The sequence below is a fragment of the Muscardinus avellanarius genome (assembly GCF_963383645.1).
Source record: "Muscardinus avellanarius genome assembly, chromosome: 16".
NCBI lineage: Eukaryota > Metazoa > Chordata > Mammalia > Rodentia > Gliridae > Muscardinus > Muscardinus avellanarius.
This window is the reverse complement of record NC_137802.1, coordinates 24865237-24891596: the sequence shown is the minus strand read 5'-3', so window position 1 is coordinate 24891596 and position 26360 is coordinate 24865237. Positions and strand designations below refer to the sequence as shown.

The window sequence follows — 26360 nt, the reverse complement described above, 5'->3', positions numbered from 1 at the left end:
CTCCCTGGGCCAGGCGCGACTCCCCGCCTACCCCCCGGGCCTCAGGGGACCGAGACCCTCTCTGGACACCCGCCGCCCTCGGGGGCGCGAGGCGGACTACAAGCCCCAGCATGCCGCGGGCCGAGCTCCGCCGCGGGGCCGGCGCCCTCTCGCTCGGGCCGCCCGGGCTGCGGGCCGGGCTACGCGGCTGCGGGGAGGCGGCGGCGGCGCGCTCGGCCCGGCCCCGTGCGCCCCGGCCCCCGCCGCCCGCGTCTTTGTGCGCGGGGGTGTGGGAGGCGCCGCTCCTGCCGGCGGGTGGGGGCCCCGCCGCGCCGCCGCACATGCCGGAGCCGCAGCCCCGCGAGCAGGCAGCGCCCGCCGCCCGCCCCGCGCCCCCGCTGCTCCGGGCCGGCGCCGCGCCCCCGGCATGAGGAGGGGGCGATGATCCCCGCCAGCGCCTCCGCCTCGGCCAGGAAGGGGCCGGAGGGCAGGTACCCGCTGCACTACCTCGTGTGGCACAACCGGCCCCGCGAGCTGGAGCGAGCCGTGCGGGCCGGCCAGGTAGGCGCCCCCCCGGGCTGCGCGGGCGGCTTTGTCTGCAGCCGCGGACCCCGAGAGGCGGCGGGCAGCGGCCCCGGCCCGCGCCCCCTCCTGCGGGACGGGGCCCCCCCCGGAGCTCGGGCCTGGCGGCGGGGGGTGGGGGGACGCGGCCCCTCCGCGAGGCCGAGGGCGGAGCGGAGGCTGCCCGGCAGGTCCGGGTTCCCAGCGAGTCCGCCCCACCCCGCCCGCCGCGCCGCCCCCGCGTGAGTGGGCGGAAGCGGGAACGGCCCGAGTGGGGAGGGGGCCACCGGGTGGCACCCCAGCCTCCCAGCCCCACCCAGCGCCCCTTCCTTCCCGGGCGGGCCGGGCTCTCGCCTTTGGCTCAGGCTGGGCAGAGTCCCCGGATCTCAGACCCCCCGCCGCGGCTCGGGCGTGGGAGGGGAGAAAGACCCTCCCGGCGGCGGCCCGGGCCTTGTCCAGGTGCTGAAAGGCGCTCTCCTGCCCTCTGGTGCTGGGCCTGGTTTCCAGGCGCTGAGGAAGCTAGGGCACCAACCACGGAAAAGACCTGGGGTTCTGCACAGAGGAGGGGCTCCCTGTGCCTGCTGCTCAGTGAGGTCCGCCAGCTCTGAGCTGGCTAGTGGCCTCCAAGAAGACGGGGAAGGGTGGGGTCAACTGGCCATTCTTCAGGACAAAGGCAGGCACAGGTCACAGATAGCCCCCAATTCTGCCCTTCGCACACAGACCACAGGTTGGCGCTCAAGGCCCAGAAGACCACCCCCAGGGTGAGAAGCTGTGGTGGGAACTGGGTCCCTCCTGCTTTGGGTGCTGCGGGGTGAGATTCCAGACTGGGTCGTGGTGTAAGACCCGGGCCTGGCTGTGGGAGTTGTCAGTTCAGGAGTCGCCCCCGGTGAGGATACCCCTCCTGAAGGCCACTTCCCAAGTCGCTGAAGTTCAGTGTAAGAAACTGTCCGATTCCCCAGGGAGGAGTTTAAGATAGGACTTCAGACTGTGAGCCAGGGGAGGGGCAGGCTGTGTCTCCAGAGCTCACCACTGAGCTCCCAGCCTGCATGCCTCAGGCTCTGCATAGTATTTCCAGCCAGGGGTAGAAAGAGCCTGGCCTACCAAGGGCGTATACTGCCTTTTTTGTTTTATTTTGTTTTTTTTTTTTTTTGAGGGTCTGGGGATGGAACCCAGGGGCATTCAACCTCGGAGCTACACCCCCGCCCTATTTTTTATTCTTTATTTTGAGACAGGGTCTCATTAAGTTGTGGAGGGCCTCACTAAGTAGCTGAGGCTGTCTGCAAACCTCCAGTCTCAGCCTCCCGAATGCTGGGATTACAAGCGTGTGCCACCACACCCGGCTTCTACTGCCTTTCTACCTCTGCTTACACAAGGAGTCTCCAAGTTATCCCTCAGCCTGGGTAGTTTATCCATCAGAAAGGAAGTGAAGTTGGGCGTGGTGGCGCAGGTTTGTAATCCCAAGCATTTGAGAGGCTGAGACAGGAGGATCTCTGTTAGAGGACAGCCTGAGCTACTTAGTGAGGCCCTCTGCAACTCAGTGAGACCCTGTCTCAAAATTTAAAAAAAGAATAAAAAATGGGGCTGGGGGTGTAGCTCTGAGGTAGAATTCCCCTGGGTTCCACACCAAGCACCGCAAAGAAAGAGCATCTCTGAGGGGCCTGGTAAAGAGAGAGGTCAGTGCCCTGGGGCAGCGGCGAGCAACAGATAACAAACAAGGCCCAATGCCTGCCCTCGAGGTGCCAGGTCCTAAAGCATAGACAGTCCAGTCTGCCCTGGCTCTTCACTCTCCTCCCCTAAATGAAGACAGGCCTCTGAGAGGTCTGTAGGATTTAAGTGTGAACTTCCCCAAGTCCCAGGGTTTATTAGATTGAAGACTACAGAGATGTAATCTCTAGAATCAGTCCCACTTCCTTGCCTTAGGGGTGTGGGTGGTCCTTTTCCTTCTGACTGGAGAGAGGCAGGATGCCCTGGAAGAAAGGGCTTTGTCTCCTTAGTCCTCTCTGTTAACGTTCCCAAATGTTAACATCTGGCTGGGGCTGCTGGGAAGGCCGGGGTGGGGATCCAGAGCTGCCATGGGTGGAGGTGGCATGGGGCTGCTGAAGAGATTCCTCTTCCTCCCTCCCAAGCTGCCACAGAAGCCAGGCACCAGGTTCAACCCTTTCCCTGCCCTGGGGAGTTAATGTCTCCTGGAAACGGACAGCACCTGCCCTGCCCTCTATTCAGGCCAGGAGAATATAGGGCATGGGTTGAAGTTAACCCATGTTCAACTGCAAAGGATCCAAGCCAGTCCTTACCTTTCCTGAGGGTGCCAAGCAGGAACAAGCCTGTCAGCCTGGGTGGGAGAGCCCCTGGATATACCTTAACTCCAGGACTGGCCCAGAATGACTTGACCACCCAAATGTGCACTGCCTCGCTTTTGGGGCACTGGGCTGTTTTCTACAAGGAACACACCCGAGGGCAAGCCACCTAACATCACAATGAGCTTCCTGTAGACCCAAGGCATACCAGCCAGGGGTGTCTGATCTCTGGTCCTCCTGGCACCAGCCTCCACAGAAAACAGCCAGGCTTTCCTCAAGCACTTGGCAGCTGGAGTTCCCTGGGCTTCGCCTGGCATAGCTGCCTCTGCCTCACTCCAAGAAAGCCCTGCAGAGGCTCCCCCGTGGGTAGGCTTGGCAGTGTGGGCTGGCTGAGGAGGGGGATCGCCTGGCAGCTTTCAGAGCAAGCTCGTGGGCTGGGCTCACACTTTTCGCAGCTCTTCTGGGAGTGGCCAACAGGTAGGAGGTACTGGGGTAAATGGATGGGGCCAGACTGGCACCTGGCAGCACTGTGGTTGCTGGGTACCCTGGTGAAGAGGGACAGCCAGTCGAAGCCAGTGGATATGCCTAACAGGGCCCTGAGGTTGGGCATGGTCCTGGCTCTGGAGTCACGAGTCCCTGGTGTTCCCTGGGGGCTAGATGGCACAGCCCCCTGTGGGAGGGTACATGTGCTGGGAGGGCTGGGGGAGCAGGATTCTTCTCCTGGCAACGGGCTCTCTGAAGGGAGCTGGGCTGTGGTCCTGGGGAAGCCTTTCTTCTTCCTGAGGCTGCTTCTGCTTGGTCCTTCTTCCTGCTTTCTCTGTTATGTTCTCACTGAGATGCAGCCACATGGGGTGGGTAGGGCTGGGATGTTCAGATAGATGTTGCCCTCCTAGAGGGACTGGTTGTGTTCAGGACCTTGGGGAGTACCTGCGACCCGTCTTCGCCCTACAGTGGGCAGTCCTGGGTGTGGGCCACTTCAGCTGGTGAGCTAGGGTGCTCCAGAGAGGGAGCCACAAACCCCAGAAACCAAATATCAATGTGTTCTGGGATGAGGGAGGGGCTGCACCGGGATGGAAGAGGTGGAGAATCAGTGGGCGCTGTCCCCAGCCGCCTGAGGAGGCAGCCGCTGCCCCTGAGGGAGCACAGCTAGCCTGCCCTACACCGTGTCAGGTGAGCTGAGCGAGCTCCCTTCAGGCTGGGGAGGGAAGGCTGGGAGGAGGAGCCAAAGGCTGAGCCCTCGCTGGGCCCCGCACCCTTCCCCAGCGTCCAGGCTTTGTCTATATGTTATACGTTTGACATGCTTTTTTTTTCTTTCTTTGTACCCGGGGGCATTCTACCGCCAAGACACACCACCACTCATTTTTATTTATTTATTTATTTATTTATTTATTTATTTATTTATTTTTTTGTGGTACAGAGGATTGAACCCAGAGGCATTCTGCCTCTGAGCTACACCCCCAGCCCTATATCTTTTTTCTTTTCTTTCTTTCTTTCTTTCTTTCTTTCTTTCTTTTTTTTTTTTGTGGCACTGGGGCTGGAACACAGGGGCATTCTACCTCCATGCTACACCCCCAGCCCTATTTTTTACTTTTTATTTTGAAACAGGGTCTCATACAGTTGCAGAGGACCTAAATAGTAGCCGAGGCTGTTCTCGAACCTCCCAAATGCTGGGATTACAAGGGTACGCCACCATGTCCGACTATTTTTTTCTCTTTATTTGAAACAGATCTCAGCGTCACTAAGTAGCTGAAACTGGCCACAAACCTGCGATCTTCCCATCTCAGTCTCCTAAGTGCTGGAATTACAAGTATGTGCCACGATGCTCGGCTATTTTTTTATCTTTTGAAACAGGGTCTTGCTAAATTGCTAAGGCTGGCCTCAAACCTTCAATCCTCCTGCCACAGCCTCCCAAGTACTGGGATTACAGGTGTGTGCCACCATACATGGCTTTGTCAAGTAAATTCTTAAACATACACCAGGCAGGGCATGGTGGTGTACACCTAATCCCAGTACTTGGGAGGCTGAGTCAGGAGGATCACAGGTTTAAGGTGAGTTCAACAACTTAGTGAAATCCCCCAACAACTCAGTAAGACCCAGTTCCTTTTTTTTTTCCTCTCTTTTTTTTTTTTTTTTTTTTTTGTGGTGCTGGGGATTGGACCCAGGGGCTTTCTGCCTCCAAGATAACCCCCAGCCTGATTTTTTATTCTTTTTTGGGGTGGTTACTGGAGATGGAACTCAGAGGCATTCTACCTCCGAGCTACACCCCCAGCCCTATTTTTTTATTCTTTATTTTGAAACAGGGTCTCACTGAATTACAAAGGGCCTCACTAAGTAGCTGAGGCTGGCCGCGAACCATGATCTTCCTGTCTCAGCCTCCCGAATGCTGGAATTACAAGCGTGCACCACCACACCCGGTTCCTCTGATTTTTTATTCCTTATTTATTTTATTTGTTTATTTTTTTGTGGTGCTGGGCAATGGACTCAGGGGCATTTTACCTCTCAGCTATACCCCCAGTCTGATTTTTTTATTCTTTATTTTGAAACAGGGTCTCACTAAATTGTGGAGGACCTTATTAAGTAGCTGAGGCTAGCTGCGAACCTGCAATCCTCCTGTCTCAGTCTCCTGAGACAGTTTCAAAATAAAAAATAAGCCAGGCGTGGTGGCGCACGCTTGTAATCCCAGCATTTGGGAGGCTGAGACAGGAGGATCACGGTTGAACCTAAGTACCAAAAAGATAAAAATAAAAATTGAAGCCAGGCCTGATGGCGCACGTTTATAATCCCAGTACTTAGGAGGCTTGTGACTGGAGGATCGCAGGTTTAAGGACAGCCTCAGCAATTTAGTGAGGCTCTCAGCAATGTTAGTAAGCCCCTATTTCCAAATGAGAAAATCATTCTGGGGATGTATCTCAGAGGTAGAATGCCTCTGGGTTCAATACCCAGTACCACAAAGATTGTACTTGAAAAAAGGATTTTGTCAATGCTAAAGGAATTTGAAAACTACCCTGCTAGTGCATGTGGGTGTAAGGGAAGCTTAGTGCAAATCTAACGAATAATGAGTGGCAGTGCATACATGTGTTGCTCTTCCAGAGCCAGAGGGCAGCTAGCCTCTTTTTTTTTTTTTTTTTTTTTTTCCGGTATTGGGGATGGAACCCAGGGGCATTCTATCTCCAAGCTACACCCCCTGCCCTATTTTTTATTCATTATTTTGAAACAGGGTCTCACTAAGTTGCGGAGGGCCCCACTAAGTAGCTGAGGCTGTCCGCAAACCACGATCCTCCGGTCTCAGCCTCCCAAATACTGGGATTACAAGCGTGCGCCACCACGCCCGGCTGGCGGCTAGCCTCTTATGTGCTTATAATGTTTGGGGGTGTGTGGGTACCATGTGAGGAGGCAGAAGTATGAAAGAGAAGCCGGGCATGGTGGCACGTGCCTGTAATCCTAGTGCTTGAGAAGCTGTAACAGGAGGATCACAGGCTTACGGCCAGCCTCAGCAACTTAGTGAATCCTTCTGCAAGTTAGCAAGATCCTTTTCAAAATAAAAATTAAATAGGGCTGAGTTGTAGCTCAAGGGTAGAATGCCCCTGGGGGGTTTAATCTCCAGTACCACACACAAATAAAACAAGTACTCATGAGCCTGGTGAGCACTATGGTGCCAGTGTAATGCCAGCATAGGAGGATTGCAGGTTCACGGCCGGCCTTCGCAAGTAGTGAGACTCAGCAACATACTGAGACCCTGTTTCAAAATAAAAAGAAAGAGCCAGGCGTGGTGGCGCATGCTTGTAATCCCAGCATTTGGGAGGCTGAGTAGATGAGTAAATAAAGAAAAGAAAAAGAAAATAGGGCTGGAGGTGTAGCTCAAGGCAGAATGCCCTGGGTCTAATCCCCAGTATCACTCTCACACACACACACACGCACGCACGGGAGTGTGTTTTCTCATAGTACCTGTGCACACTTGTGTGCCTGCGTATGTCTCTGTGTGTGCACATGTGTGTTCCTGAGTGGAGGCTGAGCTCTGGCTCCAGCTGAGGTTTCCATTCTTGTGGTGGGGAGGGCCAGTGTCAGGTTTCATGGCAAGCCTTTTCATTCCAGCAGTTGAACAGCTGTAGACCTTCACTGAGGTTAATGAATTTTCCCACCTGGGCCCAGGGCACCCCTTGCACTGCAGGCCCAGCATGGAGCCAGTGGGGAGAGCTGCTCTGGGATCTGGCTGGGTGTATGGAGTTCCTATTGGCCCTCGAATCAGTTGTGCCATAGGATTAGACCCTAGGGAGCATTCCTCCACCATGGCAGGCAGCACCAGCCTCTCTCTGGAGCTGGGAGCTGAGGCACACAGCACCTGGGGCTGGGCAGGGTGCCCTGCCAGCTCCCTGGGGCCTTGTTAGCAGCAGGAGCAGCAGCACCTGAGCCCTGTGGCGCAGCCATAGCCACACAGGAAGGCCACCCCCTGACTTCTCTGGACAGTTTGGGGGTCTCTGGGTCCTCCATCATCCCCACCCTCGGGCTCAGATCCCACGTAGGTTGAGACCCCGGCACCCTATGACAGGTAAGGGTAAAGAGCGCCCACCCTTCCTTTGGGGAGCTGGTCTAGAGGAGCTACAGGGGCCCCTCACATCGCCAAGCTATAGCACACAGGTGAGAGAGGCCAGGCACACATGTTGTCAGGGCTCCCAGTATACTTAAAAGTGAAGAAAGAGCCGGGCGTGGTGGTGCACACTTGTAATCCCAGTACTTGGGAGGCTGAGACAGGAGGGTCGTGCAGGTTCGAAGCCAGCCTCAGCTACTTAGTGAGGCTCTCAGCAACTTAGTGAGACCCTGTTTCCAAATAAAGAAGAAAAAAAAAATAGGGCAGGAGTTGTAGCTCAGGGGTCGAATGACCCCCCTGGGTTTCATCCCCAGGCCCCCCCACCACACACACACAAAATCACAATAAAACACACATATATACACACACAGTGAAGAAATGCCAACACAAGGTTATGAAAAAGATATAGATGATTTAAATTATTTAAAATGTCTTTTGTGTGTGTGTGTGTGTGTGTGTGTGTGTGTGGTACTGGGGTTCCTGGAAGCCCTTCTATCTCCGGGCTACACTCCCAGACCTTTTATTTTTTGGAAACAGGGTCTCTTAAGCCAGTGCGGCTGGCTTCAAACCTGTGCGATCCTCCTGTCTCCGCCTCCCAAGCGCGGGGATTACAAGCGTGCGCCACCACGCCTGGCAAAATGTCTTATTTTTGACAAACGAGTTCATGCGTGTTTTAAAATATTTAGCTATTGCTGGAAGGCGTCTAAGGAGAAGCCGCCTTCCCCACGGGCCCTCCCAGCCTCTGTCTTATCCTCAGAGGCTGCCACTGTGAACTCTGGGCTCTTGCTTCTGTTACTTCCCTCCGTAATTATAACCAGCGTCCTCCTACGACTATCTCTTGGCTTATCACTTTTACACCTTACTACCTCCTCGTGCCCCCTCAGAATGGTCATTTATAACTCTTGCAGTGTGTCTTAAGCACCAGTTGTGAGTCGGGTGTTGTCTAGGGCCTGGGGAGCCAGCAGTGGCCAAAGCAGGCAGGGCCCTGGCCTGCGGGGGCTCCTTTTCCAGGTGAGGGAGACAATGAGATGGTAAGCAAGCATTGATGTTTGCAGAGAACTAAAGCAGGCTAAGCCTGAGTGAAGGAGAAAGCGCTGTGCCTCACTAGCTCCATCTGCCTGTCGGGCTGGGTGCGCTCAGGACTAGAGCCCTGGCCCCGCAGGCACCAGGCCTCACGTTCAATCCCCATTCCAATGGATTAATTCAGAATACTGAGACTGGGTACATTATAAGGAAAGAGATTTATTTGCTGACAGTGCCGGTGGCTGTAAAGTTTAAACTGCACGGTGCCAGCATCTGGCTGTAGCACAGCGTGGAGAGAGCCTGGCGCAGGTCCCCGTGGGGAAGCAGAGGCGAGCGCCTGGAAGCCAGACACACCAGGGCATCATTTTTCCCTTTCTTTCTGGTACCAGGAATTGAACCCACAGGCATTCTGCCTCTGAGCTACATCTCCAGCCTTTTTAATTTTTTAACCCCAGTCTCTTGCTAAGTTCCAGGCTGGTCTCTCCGTCCTGCCATCTTCTGGTCCCAGCCTCCCATAGGATTATACACAGTGTACCACTGCACCCGGCTACTTTATATCATGTTATGACAACCCTTTATTGCGGGAACTAATCCAGTCCCCAAAGACTTCATCTACTCTACGAGAGGCATTAACCCTTCAGGGTGGGGCACTTTGATCTAGTCTCCTCCTACTATGTCCACCTCTGTCCACCTCGTAAAGATCCATCACTCCAAACATCACCACATTGAGCTTGGTCGTGTACACCTGAGCTCCTAGTATTTGGGAGGCTGAGACTGAAGGATTGCAGGTTTGAAGCCAGCCTTGGCAGTTTATACATATATATATATATATATATATATATATATATATATATATATAATGTCTGGAAGTGTAGGCCAGAGGTAGAAAGCCTCTGGGTTCCACCCCCAGTACCACTAAATAAATAAATAAATAAAAATAAATAAATAAATAAATAAAATAAAGCCAGGCATGGTGGCACACACTTGTAATCCTGTTTGGAAATAAAAAAAAAAAAGGTTGGGCTTATATCTCTGAGGTAGAATGCCTCTGGGTTCAATCCCCAGCACCACATTAAAAAAAAAAAAAAAAAAAAGGCCAGGTGTGGTGGCACACACCTGTAAATCCCAATACTTAGGAGGCTGAGATGGAAGGGTTTCAAGGCCAGCCTTAGCAACTTATTGAGACCTTGTGCAATTTAGTAAAACCCTGTTTTAAAATAAAAAGGGTTAGCCGGGCGTGGTGGTGCATGCTTGTAATCCCAGCATTTGGGAGGCTGAGACCTGGAGGATCACGGTTTGCGGACAGCCTCAGCTACTTAGTGAGGCCCTCTGCAACTCAGTGAGACCTGGTTTCAAAATAAAGAATAAGCTGGGCGTGGTGGCGCACACTTATAATCCCCACACTTGGGAGGCGGAGACAGGCGGATCGCACAGGTTTGAAGCCAGCCGCGCGCGCTGGCTTAGGAGACCCTGTTTCCAAATATAAAATGTAAAAATAAGTCTGGGAGTGTAGCCCGGAGGTAGAAGGGCTCCCAGGAACCCCAGTACCACCAAAAAAATTAAAAATAAAAAAAGAATTAAAAAAAAATAGGGCAGGGGGTGTAGCTCGGAGGTCAAATGCTTCTGGGTTCCTACCCCAGACCCACAAAAAAATTAAAAAATAAACAAATAAAAAGGGCTGAGGGTGTATCCTGGAGGTAGACTACCTGTGGGTTCAATCCCCTGTACCTAAATAACCAAACCAAACAATAACAACAGCAAAAATCATCGCCATGCCAGGGACCAAGCTTCAGGCCTCCAGCATGGGAGCATTTGGGGACAAGTCACATCCAGCAGAGCAGAGAGGTGTCCAGGAGAAGGCTGTTCAGCAGAGGCTGTGGCAGGAAAGGAACATCAGCAGAAGAGCTGGGCTCCCCAAGCCAAGCCTGGGCCGCTGGGTTTTATGCTAAACACAATGGGAGCCGCTGGGAAGATCCAGGCTGAAGGGCATCAGGTCCTGAGTGACACTGCACTGAATGCCTTCAGCTCACATGGTGTGGAGCCAAGAGCAGAGTGGAGACCAGTAAGGGGACCCACGATGCCACGCGACAGCCAGGTAGAGCTAGCGTTTAGCTCCTTGCTAAAGGTATAGCTTGGAAGTAAAATGCCTCTGGGTTCAACCCCAGGACGTGTGTGTGTGTGTGTGTGTGTGTGTGTGTGTGTGTGTGTGTGTTACTGGGGATGGAACACAGGGGCATTCTACCGCTGAGCTACACTCCCAGCCCTATTTTTTTTTTATTCTTTCTTTTTGTGTGTGTGGTACTGGGGGTGGGGGGTGGGACCTAGGGGCTTTACTACCTCCGGGCTATACTCCCAGACCTATTTTATACTTTATTTGGAAACGGACTCACTAAGTAGCAGAGGCTGGCTTTGAACCTGTGTGATCCTCCTGTTTCAGCCTCCCAAGCTCTGGGATTATAAGCCTGCACCACCACGCCCAGCTTTATTTTTTATTTTGAAACAGGGTCTCACTGAGTTGCAAAGAGCCTCACTAAGTAGTAGGTGAGGCTGTCCGAGGACTACGATCCTCCTGCCTCAGCCTCCCAAATGCTGGGATTACAAGCGTGCTCCCCCCATGCCTGGCTTTATTCTTTATTTTGATGGGGTCTCACTGAATTGCAAAGGGCCTCACTAAGTAGCTGAGGCTGTCTGCGAACCCTGATCTTTTTGTCTCAGCCTCCCAAATACTGGGTTTATAAGTATGCGCCACCACGCCTGGCTAATTTTTTTTTTTCTTTCTTCCTTTTTTTTTTTTGCGGGTCTGGGGATGGAACCCAGAGGCATTCGACCTCTGAGCTACACCCCCCGCCCAATTTTTAATTCTTTATTTTGAAACTGGGTCTCACTGAGTTGCGGAGGGCCTCACTAAGTAGCTGAGGCTGTCAGCGAACCATGATCCTCTGGTCTCAGCCTCCTGAATGCTGGGATTACAAGCGTGTGCCACCATGCCTGGCTCTGTGTGTGTGTGTGTGTGTGTGTGTGTCTGTTTGTGTGATAGTGGGGATTGAATCCAGGGGCATTCTACCTCTGAGCTACATCTCCAGTCTCATTTTATTTATTTTTTTAAGTACTGGGGATGGAACCCAGGGGCATTCTACCTCTGAGCTACACCCCCTGCCCAATTTTTTATTCTTTATTTTGAAACAGGGTCTCACTGAGTTGCAAAGGGCCTCACTTAGTATCTGAGGCTGTCCGTGAACCACGATCCTCCAGTCTCAGCCTCCCAAATGCTGGGATTACAAGCGTGCGCCGCCACGCCCGGCTATTTATTTTTTGAACAGGGTTTCACTGAGCTGCAAAGAGCCTTGCTAAGTAGCTGAGGATGTCTGCAAACTATGATCCTTCAGTTTCCACCTCCTGAATGCTGCAATTACAAGCATGCGCCACCACGCCCAGCAACTTGCATAGTTTCTGATGAGAACTGTGTATTGTTTCCTGTATTTCTTCTTCTCTACCAAAAAGGTCTCATTCTTTTTTTTCTATTTTCTTTCTTTCTTTTTTTTTTTTTTTTTGGTGGTACTGGGGTTCCTGAAAGCCCTTCTATCTCCGGGCTACACTCCCAGACCTATTATATTTTTATTTGGAAACAGGGTCTCCTAAACCAGAACGATCCTCCAGTCTCCACCTCCCAAGAGCGGGGATTACAAGCCTGCGGCACCACGCCTGTCACCACGCCCGGCAAAGGTCTCATTCTTTTCTTTGTGTGTGTAGTACTAGGGATTGAACACAGAGGCATTCTACCTCTGAGCTATACCCCTAGCTCTTTTTTTATATTTTGTTTTCAAAACGAGGTTTTGCTAGGTTGCTGGAATTCTCATTATCCTGCTGAGGCTGCCCTTGAGTCTGCAATCTACTTGCCCCAGTCTTTTTTTTTTTTTTTGGCAGTACTGGGGATGGAAACCAGGGGCATTCTACCTCCGAGCTATACCCCCAGCCCTATTTTTTATTTTGAAACAGGGGCTCACTGAGGTTGCAAAGGGCCTCACTAAGTAGTAGCTGAGCCTGTCCTCAAACTGCGGATCCTCCTGTCTCAGCCTCTCAAATGCTGGGATTATAAGCATGCACCACCACGCCTGGCTAGTCTTTTTTTTTTTTTTTTTTTTTTTTTTTTTTTTTTTGGTAGGTCTGGGGATGAAACCCAGGGGCATTTGACCTCTGAGCTACATCCCCTGCCCTATTTTTTTTTTTCTTTATTTTGAAACCAGGTCGCACTGAGTTGCAGAGGGCCTCACTAAGTAGCTGAGGCTGTCCGCAAACCACAATCCTCCGGTCTCAGCCTCCCAAATGCTGGGATTACAAGCATGTGCCACCACGCCCGGCTTTTTTTATTTTTTTAATTTCTTATTTGAAACAGGGTCTTGCTAAGTGCTATGGTTATTCTGGAGCCTATGATCCTTCTGTCTTAGACTCCCAAGTACTGGGATTATAGGCGTTTGACACCATGCCTGGCTTTGAATGCTTTTAAGATTTTCTTTTGCCAGGCATGATAGCACACACCTGAAATTCCAGTACTTGGGAGGCTGAGACAGGAGGCTTGCAGGTTAGTGAACAGCCTCAACAACTTAGCAAGACCCTATTTTTTTTTTTTTTTTTGGTGGTGCTGGGGATGGAACCCAGGGGCCTTCTACCTCCGGGTAGAAGATCTATTTTATTGTTCATTTAGAAACAGAGAGGTTAGTGAACAGCCTCAACAACTTAGCAAGACCCTATTTTTTTTTTTTTTTTGGTGGTGCTGGGGATGGAACCCAGGGGCCTTCTACCTCCGGGTAGAAGATCTATTTTATTGTTCATTTAGAAACAGAGTCTCATTAAGTTGTTGAGAGCCCAAGCTGCTGAGGCCATCCTGGACTTGCAACCCTCTTACTTCAGCCTCCCAAGCACAAGGATTACAAGCGTGCGCCACCACACCCAGCTAAAGAAGGTGGAATAAAAAAACACATATGCCTGGCTTGGTGGCACAGGCCTGTAATTCCAGTACTTGGGAGGTTGAGACAGGAGAACCACAGATTCAAGATCAGCCTCCACATTAGCAACATCAGGATGATCACAGGTTTGCAGCCAGCCTTAGCAACTTAGTGAGGTTCTCAGCAATTTAGGGAGACCATGTTTCCAAATAACAAATAAAGTAGGGGGTGTAGTTTGGAGGTAGAATGCCCCTGAATACAATTCCCATTCCCCTCCCCTCACAAAAACCCACAAATATTCTCTCACAGTTCTGGAGGCCAGAAGTCCAACCAAGGGTTGGCAAGGTGGCACTCCCTCAGGGCTCTAAGGAGCCTCCTTTCTGGGCCCCTGCAGCCTCTGGTAGCCCTGGTATTCCTTGGCTTGTCCCTGCATAACTCTAACCTTTACCTCTGTCTGCACATAGCATACTCCTCTCCCCTTGTATCTTTTTTGTTTGTTTGTTTGTTTTGCATGTCTGGGATGGAACTCAGGGGCGTTCTACCTCTGAGCTACACCCCCAGCCCTATTTTTATTCTTTATTTTGAAACCGGTTCTCACTGAGTTGCAAAGAGCCTCACTAAGTAGCTGAGGCTGTCCAGGAAACGCGATCCTCCAGTCTCAGCCTCCCAAGTGCTGGGATTACAAGCGTGCACCACCACGTCTGGCTTTTATTCTTTATTTTGAAACAGGGTCTCACTAAGTTGCTGAGAGCCTCACTAAGTGCTTTGCCAGCTTTGAACCTGTGTGATCCTCCTGTCTCAGCCTCCCACGCGTTGGCATTACAAGGGTCTCACTAAGTTGCAGAAGGCCTCACTAAGTATCTGAGGATGGACGTGAACCTGTATTTCTCCTGTATCAGCCTCACAAGTACTGGGATTACAAGCATGTGCTACTATGCCTGGCTTTTTTTTTTTTTTTTAAAACAGGGTCTCAGCCGGCGTGGTGGTACAAGCTTGTAATCCCCGTGCTTGGGAGGCTGAGACAGGAGGATCGCACAGGTTCAAAGCCAGCCTCAACTACTTAGTGAGGCTCTCAGCAACTTAGTGAAACCCTGTTTCCAAATAAAATATAAAAAAATAGGTCTGAGAGTATAGCCCAGAGGTAGAAATCCCCTGGGTTTCATCCCCAGTACCACACACAAAAAAATAAAAATAAAAATAAATAAACAGGATCTCACTATGTTATAGAAACATTTTGTTAATTTGGGGAGGCTGGCTGTGAACTTGCAATCCTCCTGTCTCAGCTTTCCAAGTACTGGGATTATAAGTATGTGCCATCATACCCAGCTTACTTCATCTATTATGAAGCAATAATTACCTCATTGTTGGTTCATAATTTTAGTTATGTAGTCATGGTTGGAATAAAACTTTTGCTGGCTTCTTTTTTTTTTTTTTTTTTTTGGTATTGGGGATTGAACCTAGGGGCATTCTACCTCTGAGCTACTATTAATTATTTAATTAATTATTTATACTGGGGGTTGAACCCAGGGGCCCTGTACCTCTGACCTACACTCACCAGCCCTATTTTTTATTCTTTATTTTGAAACAGGGTGTCACTAAGTTGCAGAGCCCTCACTAAGTAGCTGAGGCTGCCCGCAAACCTGCTATCCTCCTGTCTCTGCCCTCCAAGTACTGGGATTTCAAGCATGTGCCACTGTGCCTGGCTTGTACTGGCATTTTAATCAAGTTTTGGGAAGGAAAGGAGGAGTTACGTGCATGCATATATGGTCAGCCTACTGTACTGAGATGTCTTAGACACCTAAGATACATATGTTTTTATCACACAACAAAAAGTTCATGCAAGCCAGGCATGGTGGTGCTTGCTTGTAATCCCAGTACTTGGGAGGCTGAGTCAGGAGGATCGCAGGTTTGCAGCCAGCCTCAGCTACTTAGTGGGGCCCTCTGCAACTTAGTGAGATACTCTTTCAAAATAAAGAATAAAGCTAGCCAGGCGTGGTGGTGCACGCTTGTAATCCCAGCATTTGGGAGGCTGAGACCAGAGGATTGCAGTTCATGGACAGCCTCAGCTACTTAGTGAGGCCCTTTGCAACTGAGTGAGACCCGGTTTCAAAATAAAGAATAAAAAATAGGGCAGCGGGTATAGCTTAGAGGTCAAATGCCCCTGGGTTCCATCCCCAGACCCACACACACAAAAAAAGAATAAAGCTGGACACTGTGGCTCGTGCTTGTAATGCCAGCATTTGGGAGGCTAAGACAGTAGGATCACAGTTTGTGGCCAGTAGGATCACAGTTTGTGGCCAGCCTCAGCTACTTAGTGAGGCCCTCTGCAACTTAGTGAGACCCTATTTCGAAATAAAGAATAAAAAAATAGGCTGGGGGTATAGCTTGGAGGTAGAATGCCCCTGAGTCCCCCCCCCCCGCCCCAGTACCGCCAGGGGGGAAAAAAAATCTCATGCAGACATAACCATGCTATTCACAAAATAATAGGAATTATGCAGAGTGTTAATGCATGGTGTCCCACAAGCACAACAGATGGCTTTGAACGTGTACCATGAACATGTTCTTTCATTACTATGCATGTATGATTGCACCTGTTTGCAAACCTCCACTCATTTTAATGTCAGTGATGTGAATTGGTGGCCTTTCCTGAAGGTGTGGTGTGGGACCCACAGAGGCCCTCCTTGGCCTGCACCTCTCTGGACTGCCCTTCATTCTCTGGCTTACTGGTCACAGGTGGCCCCTGGGCCTAGGAAGAGGAACCTAGCCAGGGGCCTCAGTGGACAGGAAGGGAGGAAGGCCTCCCTCCTCCTTCCCAGAGTTACTTTCTGCCATGCCTCTGAGGCGTGCTCTTTGACCTGGCGCCAGCTCATCACATTGGCCTTCTCCACGGCCTCGTGAGGTGGGCAAGCGGCACAGGTAGATGGTTGCTACATGCTTCAGGGCTGTTGGGCTCAGATCTGCTTCTTCAGAAATGACCAGGGCTACGTCTTCATTCCCATCTCCAGGTGGACCTTGAGCAGCTGGATCCCCGTGGCCGGACTCCCCTGCACCTGGCCACCACCCTGGGGCACCTGGAGTGTGCCCGCGTGCTCCTGGCGCACGGTGCAGACGTGGGCAGGGAGAATCGCAGTGGCTGGACAGGTGGGCACCCCGCTCACTCACAGCCGTGGAACAGTGCAGGGGTCAGCATGGCTTGGGGCCAGGGTCCTCCAGCATCAAGTACTCACTTCAGTGTGGCTGAGGTGTCCTGCTTGGTGACACTGTCTCCCTCCTTCCAGTGCTCCAGGAGGCTGTGAGCACCCGGGACCTGGAGCTGGTGCAGCTGGTGCTGCGGTACCGGGACTACCAGCGGGTGGTGAAGCGGCTGGCGGGCATCCCTGTGCTCCTGGAGAAGCTGCGCAAGGTGAGGGCCGGCGCTCCGCTCCGTGGGAGCCTGGCGCTGTGTCTAGTCCAGCTACCCACCCTCGTCTCGCCCTGCAGGCTCAGGACTTCTACGTGGAGATGAAGTGGGAGTTCACGAGCTGGGGTAAGACGACTCCCACCAGGAGCACTTGCACTTTCCGTCCCTGTGCCGGGAGTGTCCCCAGCCCATCAGGGCCCCTTGTCACTTCACTGGGTTCGATGCCACCTCCTCAGCTAGGTCTTTCTTGACAGCCCAGGTGCTGTCTGTGTCCACTGCTGTTTATTTCACTTTGTAACAATGTGCCTATTTGTTTATCACCTGTCACTCTGCCTGGAAGTTAAGCTCCCAGGGCGCAGGAGGTCTGTCTAGTCCAAGTGCTGTATTTCCCATGAGTGAACAGCACCTGGCACGTAGATTTTCAATAAATACTCGTTGAAAGAATGGATGAGGGGCTGAGCGAGTAAGTTAACACACAGTGGATACTAGAGACTCAGCAGGGACCGAGACACGCCTGCCCCTCAGGCTGCTCACACGTGCTCACACGTGGTCCACACGTGCTGAGAGTTGGCTAGAGGAGGGGTCGCTCTCCTACCGGCCCCCTCGCCCTTTCCCGGCCACAGCACTGACCCAACTCCTGTGCCTGAGCTGGCCTGGGCTGCATGGGCCAGGCAGGTTGAAGCCGCCTCTGACCTCCACTTCCACACCCAGTGCCCCTGGTGTCCAAGATCTGTCCCAGTGACACCTACAAAGTATGGAAGAGCGGGCAGAACCTGAGGGTAGACACCACGCTCCTGGGCTTTGACCACATGACATGGCAGCGAGGAAACCGCAGCTTCATCTTCAGGGGCCAAGGTCAGGCAGGCGGTGGGCAGGCGGGAGGACGGGAGATGGCCCCATACCATCCTAACCCTGTGCTGGTCCACGGCTGCAGACACGAGTGCAGTGGTCATGGAGATTGACCACGACCGCCGGGTGGTATATACAGAGACCCTGGCGCTGGCTGGGCAGGACCGGGAGCTGCTGCTGGCGGCCGCCCAGCCCACCGAGGAGCAGGTGCTGAGCCGGCTCACTGCGCCCGTCGTCACCACGCAGCTGGACACCAAGAACATATCCTTTGAGAGGTGCGTGGGCACGGCCTCAGCCAGCCTGGAGCCAGCCTGGAGGGTGCCCCAGCCTCACCTGCACCGTTCTACTTCCCAGGAATAAGACTGGCATCCTGGGCTGGCGCAGTGAGAAGACAGAGATGGTGAATGGGTATGAAGCCAAGGTAAGGCTGCCACTCCCAGTGCCAGCGCCGGCTGTGCGGGGTCGCTGGCCACCCTGCCCAGCCCTGGCGGTGCAGAGGCCACATGGCACCAGCAGTGACCGGTGACAATGGCACTTACTGTCTCTGTGCTCAGAGCCCTATTCTGACGTTTCATGTGATGGGTGCATGAGGGCACGCACTTATACAGTTACTAATTCTCACAACAACCCTTTCAGGCAGCTGTTTTGTTTTGTTTTTGTGGGTCTGGGGATGGAACCCAGTGGCATTTGACCTCCGAGCTACACCCCCTGCCCTGTTTTTTTTTTGTTTTTTTTTTTGGTGGTGGTACTGGGGTTCCTGGAAACCCTTCAACCTCTGGGCTACACTCTACACTCCCAGACCTATTTTAAACTTTTTTATTTAGAAACGGTCTCTTAAGCCAGCACAGCTGGCTTCGAACCTGCGCGATCCTCCTGTCTCCACCTCCCAAGTGCGGGGATTGCAAGTGTACGTCACCACACCCCGGCTCCCTGCCCTGTTTTTTATTCTTTATTTTGAAACAGGGTCTCACTAAGTTGCAGAGAGCCTCACTAAGTAGCTGAGGCTGTCCGCGAACCGCGATCCTCTGGTCTCAGCCTCCCAAATGCTGGGATCACAAGCGTGCGCCACCACGCCCGGCAGGCAGCTGTTATTATTTACAGATGCTTCTGAGCCCTCTCTGTGGTATCCTATCTAATATACATATATTTATTTATTTTTATTTTTTATGTTTTGTACTGGAGATTAAACCCAGGGCACTTTACCTTTACCTTTAAGCTATACTCCCAGCCCTATTTTATTTTTTATTTTGAAACAGGATCTCACTAAAATTGCTGGGGCTGCTGCAAACCTGTGATCCGCCTGTCTCAGCTTCCCAAATACGGGGATTACAAGAGTGCACCACCATGGCTGGCTTTCTTTAAAATTTCGAAATAGGGAGCCGGGCGTGGTGGCGCACTCTTGTAATCCCCGTGATTGGGAGGCTGAGACAGGAGGATCGCACGGGTTCAAAGCCAGCCTCAGCTGCTTAGTGAGGCTCTCAGCAACTTAGTGAGACCCTGTTTCAAAATAAAGGATAAAGGCCAGCCAGGCGTGGTGGCGCACACTTGTAATCCCAGCGCTTGGGAGGCTGAGACAGGAGGATCGCACAGGTTCAAAGCCAGCCTCAGCTACTGAGTGAGGCTCTCAGCAACTTAGTGAGATCCTGTTTCCAAATAAAGTAGAAAATAGGTCTGGGAGTATAGCCTGGAGGTAGAAAAGCCCCTGGGTTTCATCCTCAGTAACACACACACACACACACACACACACACACACACACACACACATTTAGCTGGGTGTGGTGGTGCGTGCTTGTAATCCCTGCGCTTGGGAGGCGGAGACAGGAGGATCGCCAGGTTCCAGCCGCGCCTACTTAAGAGACACTGTTTCAAAATATAAAATAGGTCTGGGGCCAGGCGTGGTGGTGCACGCTTGTAATATCCATGCTTGGGAGGTGGAGACAGGAGGATCGCGCAGGTTTGAAGCCAGCCGCGCTGACTTAAGAGACCCTGTTTCCAAATAAAAAAAATATAAAATAGGTCTGGGAGTGTAGCCCCAAGGTAGAAGGGCTTCACCCCAGTACCACCAAAAAAAAAAAAAAAAAAAAGGATAAAGGCCAGGGATGGTGGCACATGCTTGTAATCCCAGCATTTGGGAGGCTGAAACAGGAGGATTGCAATTCAAGGAGAGTCTCAGCTACTACTACTTAGTGAGGCCCTTTGCAACTCAGTGAGACCCTGTTTCAAAATAAAGAATAAAAAAATAAAAAATAGGGCTGGTATGTAGCTCAGAGGTAGAATGTTCCTGGGTTTCATCCCCAGTATCGCAAAAAATAAGAAATAAGAAAGCAAGCAAGCAAGCCGGGCTTGGTGGTGCACACTTGTAATACCAGCATTCGGGAGCCTGAGACAGAAGGATCGTAGTTCTCAGACAGCCTCAGCTACTTAGTGAGGCTCTTTGTAACTCAGTGAGACCCTGTTTCAAAATAAAGAATAAAAAATAGGGTTGGGGGTGTAGCTTGGAGGTAGAATGCTCCTGGGTTCCATCCCCAGTACTGCCCCTCCAAAAAAAAAAAAAAAGAATAAAGAGCTAGGTGTGGTGGCCCACACTTGTAGTCCCAGTACTTGGGAGGCTGAGACAGGAGGATCTGGGTTCAGCTACTTAGTGAGGCCCTTCACAACTTAGTGAGACATTGTTTCAAAATAAAGAATAAAAGCCCAGTGTGGTGGTGAAAGCTTATAATTCCCAGCTTGGGAGGCTGAGACAGGAGGATCGCACAGGTTGGAAGCCAGCCTCAGCTGGCTTAAGAGACCCTGTCTCCAAATAAAATATAAAAATAGGTCTGGGAGTGTAGCCCAGAGGTAGAGGGCCCCTGGGTTCCATCCCCAGTACCACCCCCCAAAAACAAAACAAAACAAAACAAAATAAAGAATAAAAAATAGGGCTGGGGTGTAGCTTGGAGGTAGAATGCCCCTGGGTTCAATCCCTAGTACTGCAAAATAAAATAAAAATAAATAAATAAACATAATAAAAAATAAGCCTGGGAGTTGGGCGTGGTGGTGTGCTTATAATCTTAGTACTTGGGAGGCTGAGACAGGAGGACCCGGGTTTGTGGCCAGCCTCAGCTACTTAAAAAAGTCCTCTGCAATTTATTAAGACCCTGTTTCAAAAGAAAGAACAAAAAAAAAAATTGGGCTGGGGATGTAGCTCGGAGGTAGAATGCCCTTAGCTTCCATCCCTAGTATCACCAAAAAAGAAACAAAAAAAGACTGTGCCCCTCTGGGTCCTGTACATGTGCAGATGCTGCTGCTGATGAATGAAGGAACTGACAGACATTGCAACATTCTCTGTGTTTTGTCTTCTTGAAGCCCTCCCTGGTTCTGTAGGCACGAAAAAACCCTTTGCTCCCCTCCACCAGTGAATGTATCATCCTGCGTTATTACAGTCCATTTCCTTGTTTCTCAAACTAGAACATGACTCTCATCTCTCTACCTCGTTCACCACTACATCCCAATGCCCACCTCAGTGGCTGGCTTGTAAAGGCTCTGCAGAAAACGTTTACTGAATGAATGATTGAATGATTTTTTTTCTGTACCGAGGATTGAACGTAGGGGCATTCTACCTCCATAGCCCCAGCTCTTTTTATTTTTATTTTCAAACAGGGTCTCACTAGGTTGATGAGGGTCTGATTATTTGTTGAGTCTGGCCTTGAACCTGTGCTCTTTCCGTCTCAGCCTCCCACGTGTACTGGGATTACAAGCATGGGCCACCGCACCTGGCTGAATGAATGCTGTATTTACTTGCTCAAAGGCTTGGGGATTGGAGCAGAGAGCCCCTCCAGGATGCTCTATTGCACTGAATGCTTAGAATTTCCTTGAGTTGGGGGTATTAAAGCTGTCTCTGAGTCCTTTCCTTTCTGTCCCCAGGTATATGGGGCATCCAACGTGGAACTCATCACCCGTACCCGGACAGAGCATCTTTCAGAACAGCACAAGGGCAAGGTCAAAGGTAATGGGGCCAAGACAGACAGGGAGGTCTAAGGCTTGGAAGAGCCACCTCCCACTCCTGCGACTCCATTGGTATTCCCTCTGGCAACCTAGCAAGAGTCGGGATTGTTTGCTCAGGCAAATAGATCTCAATTCAAATGCCAAGCCCTATTGATTGGTAGCAGCTGCCTAGAGCTCTGCTAAGAAGATTCTAAAGGCTCATTTGGCTCAGTGAAAGGCATGCTGTAATTGATTAGTAATGTCTGCGTTGCCTTTAGGAGGGGAAGGAAGTGTCCTGCACGCCACATGCTAGCCATTCTCATCTAGTGGGACCTAACCTGGGTAAAGTCAAGGGGACTGTAGCTGATTGTGTGCCTGCTGATGATCATGCCTGCTTCTTTGGGCAATAGCTGACTGGTCTCAGGTGGAAGCACAATTCCTACCTCATGGGGGAACAAAGTAAGATCATTACTGTGGAAGCGCCCCAAGGGAAACACAGGTGCAAATCTCCAAACTGCTCACAACGCAGGTATTTGCCTGTCCGGTATCACCAGCCTGGACAGTGGCACTTTTGGAATGTTTCCCGGACCCTGAGCCTACTTCTGTCCCAGCTCTGCTTAGGGTGGCCCTGGCAGTCCTCAGTCACTTGTAGATGAAGGTGCTGTGGGTGACAGCCCCCAACAGGAACCCGCATCTCCCCTAGGTCTGAGGTGTACTCACTTCTGACAAGGGGCCCATGTGTGTGGGCGGGCTGCAGTGTCCCCTGAGATACCTAATTTCTTGTAGGCTGTAAGACACCTCTTCAGTCTTTCCTGGGAATTGCTGAGCAGCATGGGGGTCCCCAAAATGGGGTGAGTGTATGCCAGGGGTGTCACTATGTGGAGGGGTATGGATATGGCTCAGGAAAAGGCTTGGGAGGTGTCCTGCTTAGCTTGGCCGGTGTGGACCTTTTATCCACAATGCCCAAGGCCATGTCAGCACCACACTGGCGGGGGTGGGGGGGCTGGGGCCTGTGGTACCAGCTGGCAGGCCCAGCATCAGCACCTGAGGTGGGCTCATGGCGCCTCCCCGTGTGGTACAGACCTTGATCACTCAGACCCTGAGCCCAGCCAACCCCACTGCCATCACTGCAGAAGAATACTTCAACCCCAACTTTGAGCTTGGCAGCCGAGACATGGGCCGCCCCATGGAACTGACCACCAAGACGCAGAGGTGAGGCCCCGCTCCTTCCTGCTAGGGAGACAGCCAGGGCCAGGGTCCAGGAGGTGCTGGGAGGCATGGCTTCCTGCAGCCTCCCTCACCCCTTGGGATCTGGGGGGCAGGTTCAAGGCCAAGCTGTGGCTGTGTGAGGAGCATCCCCTGTCCCTGTGTGAGCAGGTGGCCCCCATCATTGACCTCATGGCTGTCAGCAATGCACTTTTTGCCAAACTCCGGGACTTCATCACCCTGCGCCTGCCTCCTGGTTTCCCAGTGAAGATTGGTGAGATCCCAGCACCCTCAGCCCTTCCGGGGCACCGGGTACATTTAGATGAGGTCGGGGGAGCTGGCCTGAGGAGCAAGGAGATGGGTGTTGGTGCCTGATAGTTTCTTCATCCTCAGAAATCCCAATCTTCCACATCCTCAATGCCCGCATCACCTTCGGGAACCTGAATGGCTGCGATGAGCCGGTGCCCTCCGTGCGAGGCAGCCCGGGCAGCGAGACTCCTTCCCCAGGCAGCGACTCCTCGAGCGTCAGCAGCTCCAGTTCCACGAGTAAGGCCCTCTGCTCCTCCCTGGCTCTGCCTCGCCCCAGCCTGCCTCTCTGCCCCTGCGGGTGGAGGGTGGGTCCTGCCCAGGCCTGACCCCAGCCTGCGCCCACAGCCTCGTGCCGTGGCTGCGAGATCTCCCCCGCATTGTTCGAGGCCCCACGAGGCTACAGTGTGCTGGGTGGCCAGCGGGAGCCAGCGACCCGCGACGACGAGGACAACCTGCTGCAGTTTGCCATCCAGCAGAGCCTGCTTGAGGCAGGCAGTGAGTATGACCAGGTGCGTCCCAGCCGCTGCTCCCGGCCACGTGCGTGTGGGGCTGCACAGCTAACAGGCCCCTCTTTCCAGGTCACCATCTGGGAGGCGCTAACCAACAGCAAGCCAGGCACCCACCCCATGTCCTACGAGGGTCGCCGACAGGACAGGTCAGTGCCCGCCAGGCCGACCAGGACTTGGAGATGCCTGACCTCTTCCCCCCACCCCAACACGCACGCAGAGAGTACCCTCCTACCCCATCACACTGGCGGTGACAATGGCGCCCTGCTAGGCCAAGAGAGCTCGTGATGCCCCAGCAAGCCTTTACCTGAAATCAAGATGGCCCTTACCACCACCCTTTCCTGGTGCTGGGTCGGTGGGTGCCCCGGTGGCAGGCAGGATCCAGGCCTCCTGGAGTACAGACCCTCACCAGCCAGGATGTCGGGGCTGGGATCTGCTTCCACAGGGCGGGGCCAGGGCGGCAACGACAGACAGAGACTCATCACCACTTGCGCCTGGGGCCTCTGCAGTTCTCCTGCCCCACGTAAAGGCAGGCACCCCGCCCAGCACTCCACAAACCCTCCCGCCCCCAGGAGCGCCCCGCCCACGCCGCAGCGCCAGCCCGTGCCCCCAGGCCAGGTGCCCAGCCCCGGGGGCTCTGGCAGCCACGTGTTCCGGAGCTATGACGAGCAGTTGCGGCTGGCAATGGAGTTGTCCGCGCAAGAGCAGGAGGAGCGGCGGCAGCGCGCACGCCGGGAGGAGGAGGAACTGGAGCGCATTCTGAGGCTCTCGCTGACCGAGCAGTAACAGCCCTGGCCAGGCCCCTCTCCTACCCCACCAGTGAACCGACCGGGACCTGAGCAAGGCGTGCCCTGGCCAGCGCCTGCCGGGTGCGGCTGGCATCCGGCGCCACACGAGCAGAGGGTGATGGCGCACTCGGCGCTCGATGGGGAGGGGTTTGACCGGGCCAGGGAGACGCTCCAGGCCAGGGCCCCGAGGCCTCTGGCGCGGCTGGGCCCGGCTTTGCTGTATCCTTGCCCCTAATCCGCCCCTCTGGGCGCAGGTCTGTCCAAGGGCGGGGCAGGGTAATCGTGAAGGGGAATTGAATCTATGGAGGAGCATTTCCCAGACCCTCGCTCCTTCTGGCGGGCCCCCCTTTCTGCCCTCTGACCCCAGTCCAGGACACTGCCCCTGAAGCCTTTGCAGCTCTGCTCTTTGCCCCTGGGAGGCAGCTGAACTCCCCACGTGCCGTGTCGCTGCTTTGTCCCAGACACAAGCCAGGGCGTCCAGGGCCCAGTCCCTTCCCCACCCCAGCATTTCAGCATCAAGTGCACTTAGCGGGGTGCCCGGCTCCCCAGCCCCCACACCCCTCCTGGGTCTCAGGGTGGTCCCAGCTTCGCTTTGGGCAGCCAGAAGTTGGAGCTCCCAACCTCAAGGCACGCTTTTGTGATCGGGGGTACAGTGCGTCCACGGTGGCCCCCTGGCCTCTGGCAAGGCCCAACTCCCTCATGGTGCCTTGGAGAGTGGGGCGGGGGCACACTGGGCTGGGGCAAGCACTAGACCCAACACAAAACTGGGATACAAGGTGGTCGCCCAGGGCCCTGGCACCACAACCCACCCTTCCCACCAGCTGCTGCTAGCCCTCTGTGGTTGTGCACCCCTCGGCCCCACTCCGGGCCTGACTCAAACCCCTCATCTGATGGTGCTAACCCCCGGCTCTCCCTGCCCACCTCCCCACCCAGAGAAGCACAGGCCCCGCCAGGGGCAGGGGCCCTCCACACCCTTGTCTCCTGTCCATCAGATTGGCCTCTGCTCAGCCACGGAGGCTCAGAAGTGACGCAAAGGGGAGAAGAAAAGCAACAAAGAGAAACTGTTCCTCCCACGCCCTTCCCGAGCCAGGGGCACCAGACTGATTCTGAGGCACAAATAAAAGAGGCTTCAAACTGGAGGCTTTTCCTACCTGACTTTACTGGGGTGGCCACCGGGGCTGGGGTCCTGAGGACAGCTCTAGGGTGAGAGGCTGCCTGAGGAGTACTGAGCCCCTCGGATTCTGGGGGTCGCATTTGCAGGGGTTGGAGATTCTTTCTTCACCCCCACCCATGCAAGTGACCCAGACTTGCTTTAGTAAAATATCTCATTTTCTTGTTTTCCTCAAAGTCAAAGCCACAGCAGAGGACTGGGGGTGGAAAGAGAGAGAGTGTGTGTGTGTCTGTGTGTGTGCACGCGCGCACGCACACGCGAACGCACATTGTACTTGATTTCTCATGCAAGATCTCCTGAGATTTCTCTTGGAGGGACCTGTCTAGAGGAAGTTCCCAGTCCTCTCCATCTGGCGGTGGAAAGAGGGGAGAGCGCCCTCTGCTGGGTGTAGCCAGTGGGTAGGTTGTGTTTCTGTCTGCAGAACTGGGGCTGTCTGGCTTACCACGCAGAATGGTGGAATCAAGTGAGCTGATGGGGAGGGAAGCCACAAATTTTCCCCAGTGTGGGGGAACCATGGAATCGTCTCCCCAGGCTCCCCTCATATCATGAAGCGTCGTGCTAGTGCTAAACATTTTCCATGCCCTGGTGAGTAACAGCGGGGCACTGCCTCGCCTCGCAGCACCATGGCTGAGGAACCCGTCACCCTGGGCCCCCCTAGGCCCGCTCCTGCCGAGTCCTGGACCAAGTGCGCAGCATCGTCCCTGCCAGACAAACATCGCCCCTCCGCTCCATTGGCCCAGGTCTGTCGAGGGGCGGAGTTTCCTTATCAGAGCCATCCCT

General features: G+C 53.3%; 1 protein-coding gene across 2 annotated transcripts; it reads left to right on the top strand.

The window, feature by feature from the left end:
* Positions 1-420: 420 nt before the first annotated feature.
* ANKRD13B (ankyrin repeat domain 13B) lies at positions 421-24407 on the top strand (the record flags this gene model as incomplete). Of its 2 annotated transcripts, none has more annotated exons than XM_080712751.1 (15): positions 421-540; positions 16394-16529; positions 16667-16791; positions 16869-16914; positions 17500-17643; positions 17723-17912; positions 17992-18058; positions 21541-21622; positions 22387-22451; positions 22682-22812; positions 22923-23080; positions 23200-23352; positions 23461-23624; positions 23694-23770; positions 24194-24407. In XM_080712751.1, the coding sequence occupies 15 exons, from the start codon at positions 421-423 to the stop codon at positions 24405-24407; spliced, it is 1872 nt and encodes a 623-aa protein (XP_080568877.1). The 2 variants fall into 2 exon arrangements, with proteins under 2 accessions (XP_080568877.1, XP_080568876.1); XM_080712750.1 differs by having other exon boundaries at positions 23694-23774; positions 24168-24407.
* Positions 24408-26360: the final 1953 nt, after the last annotated feature.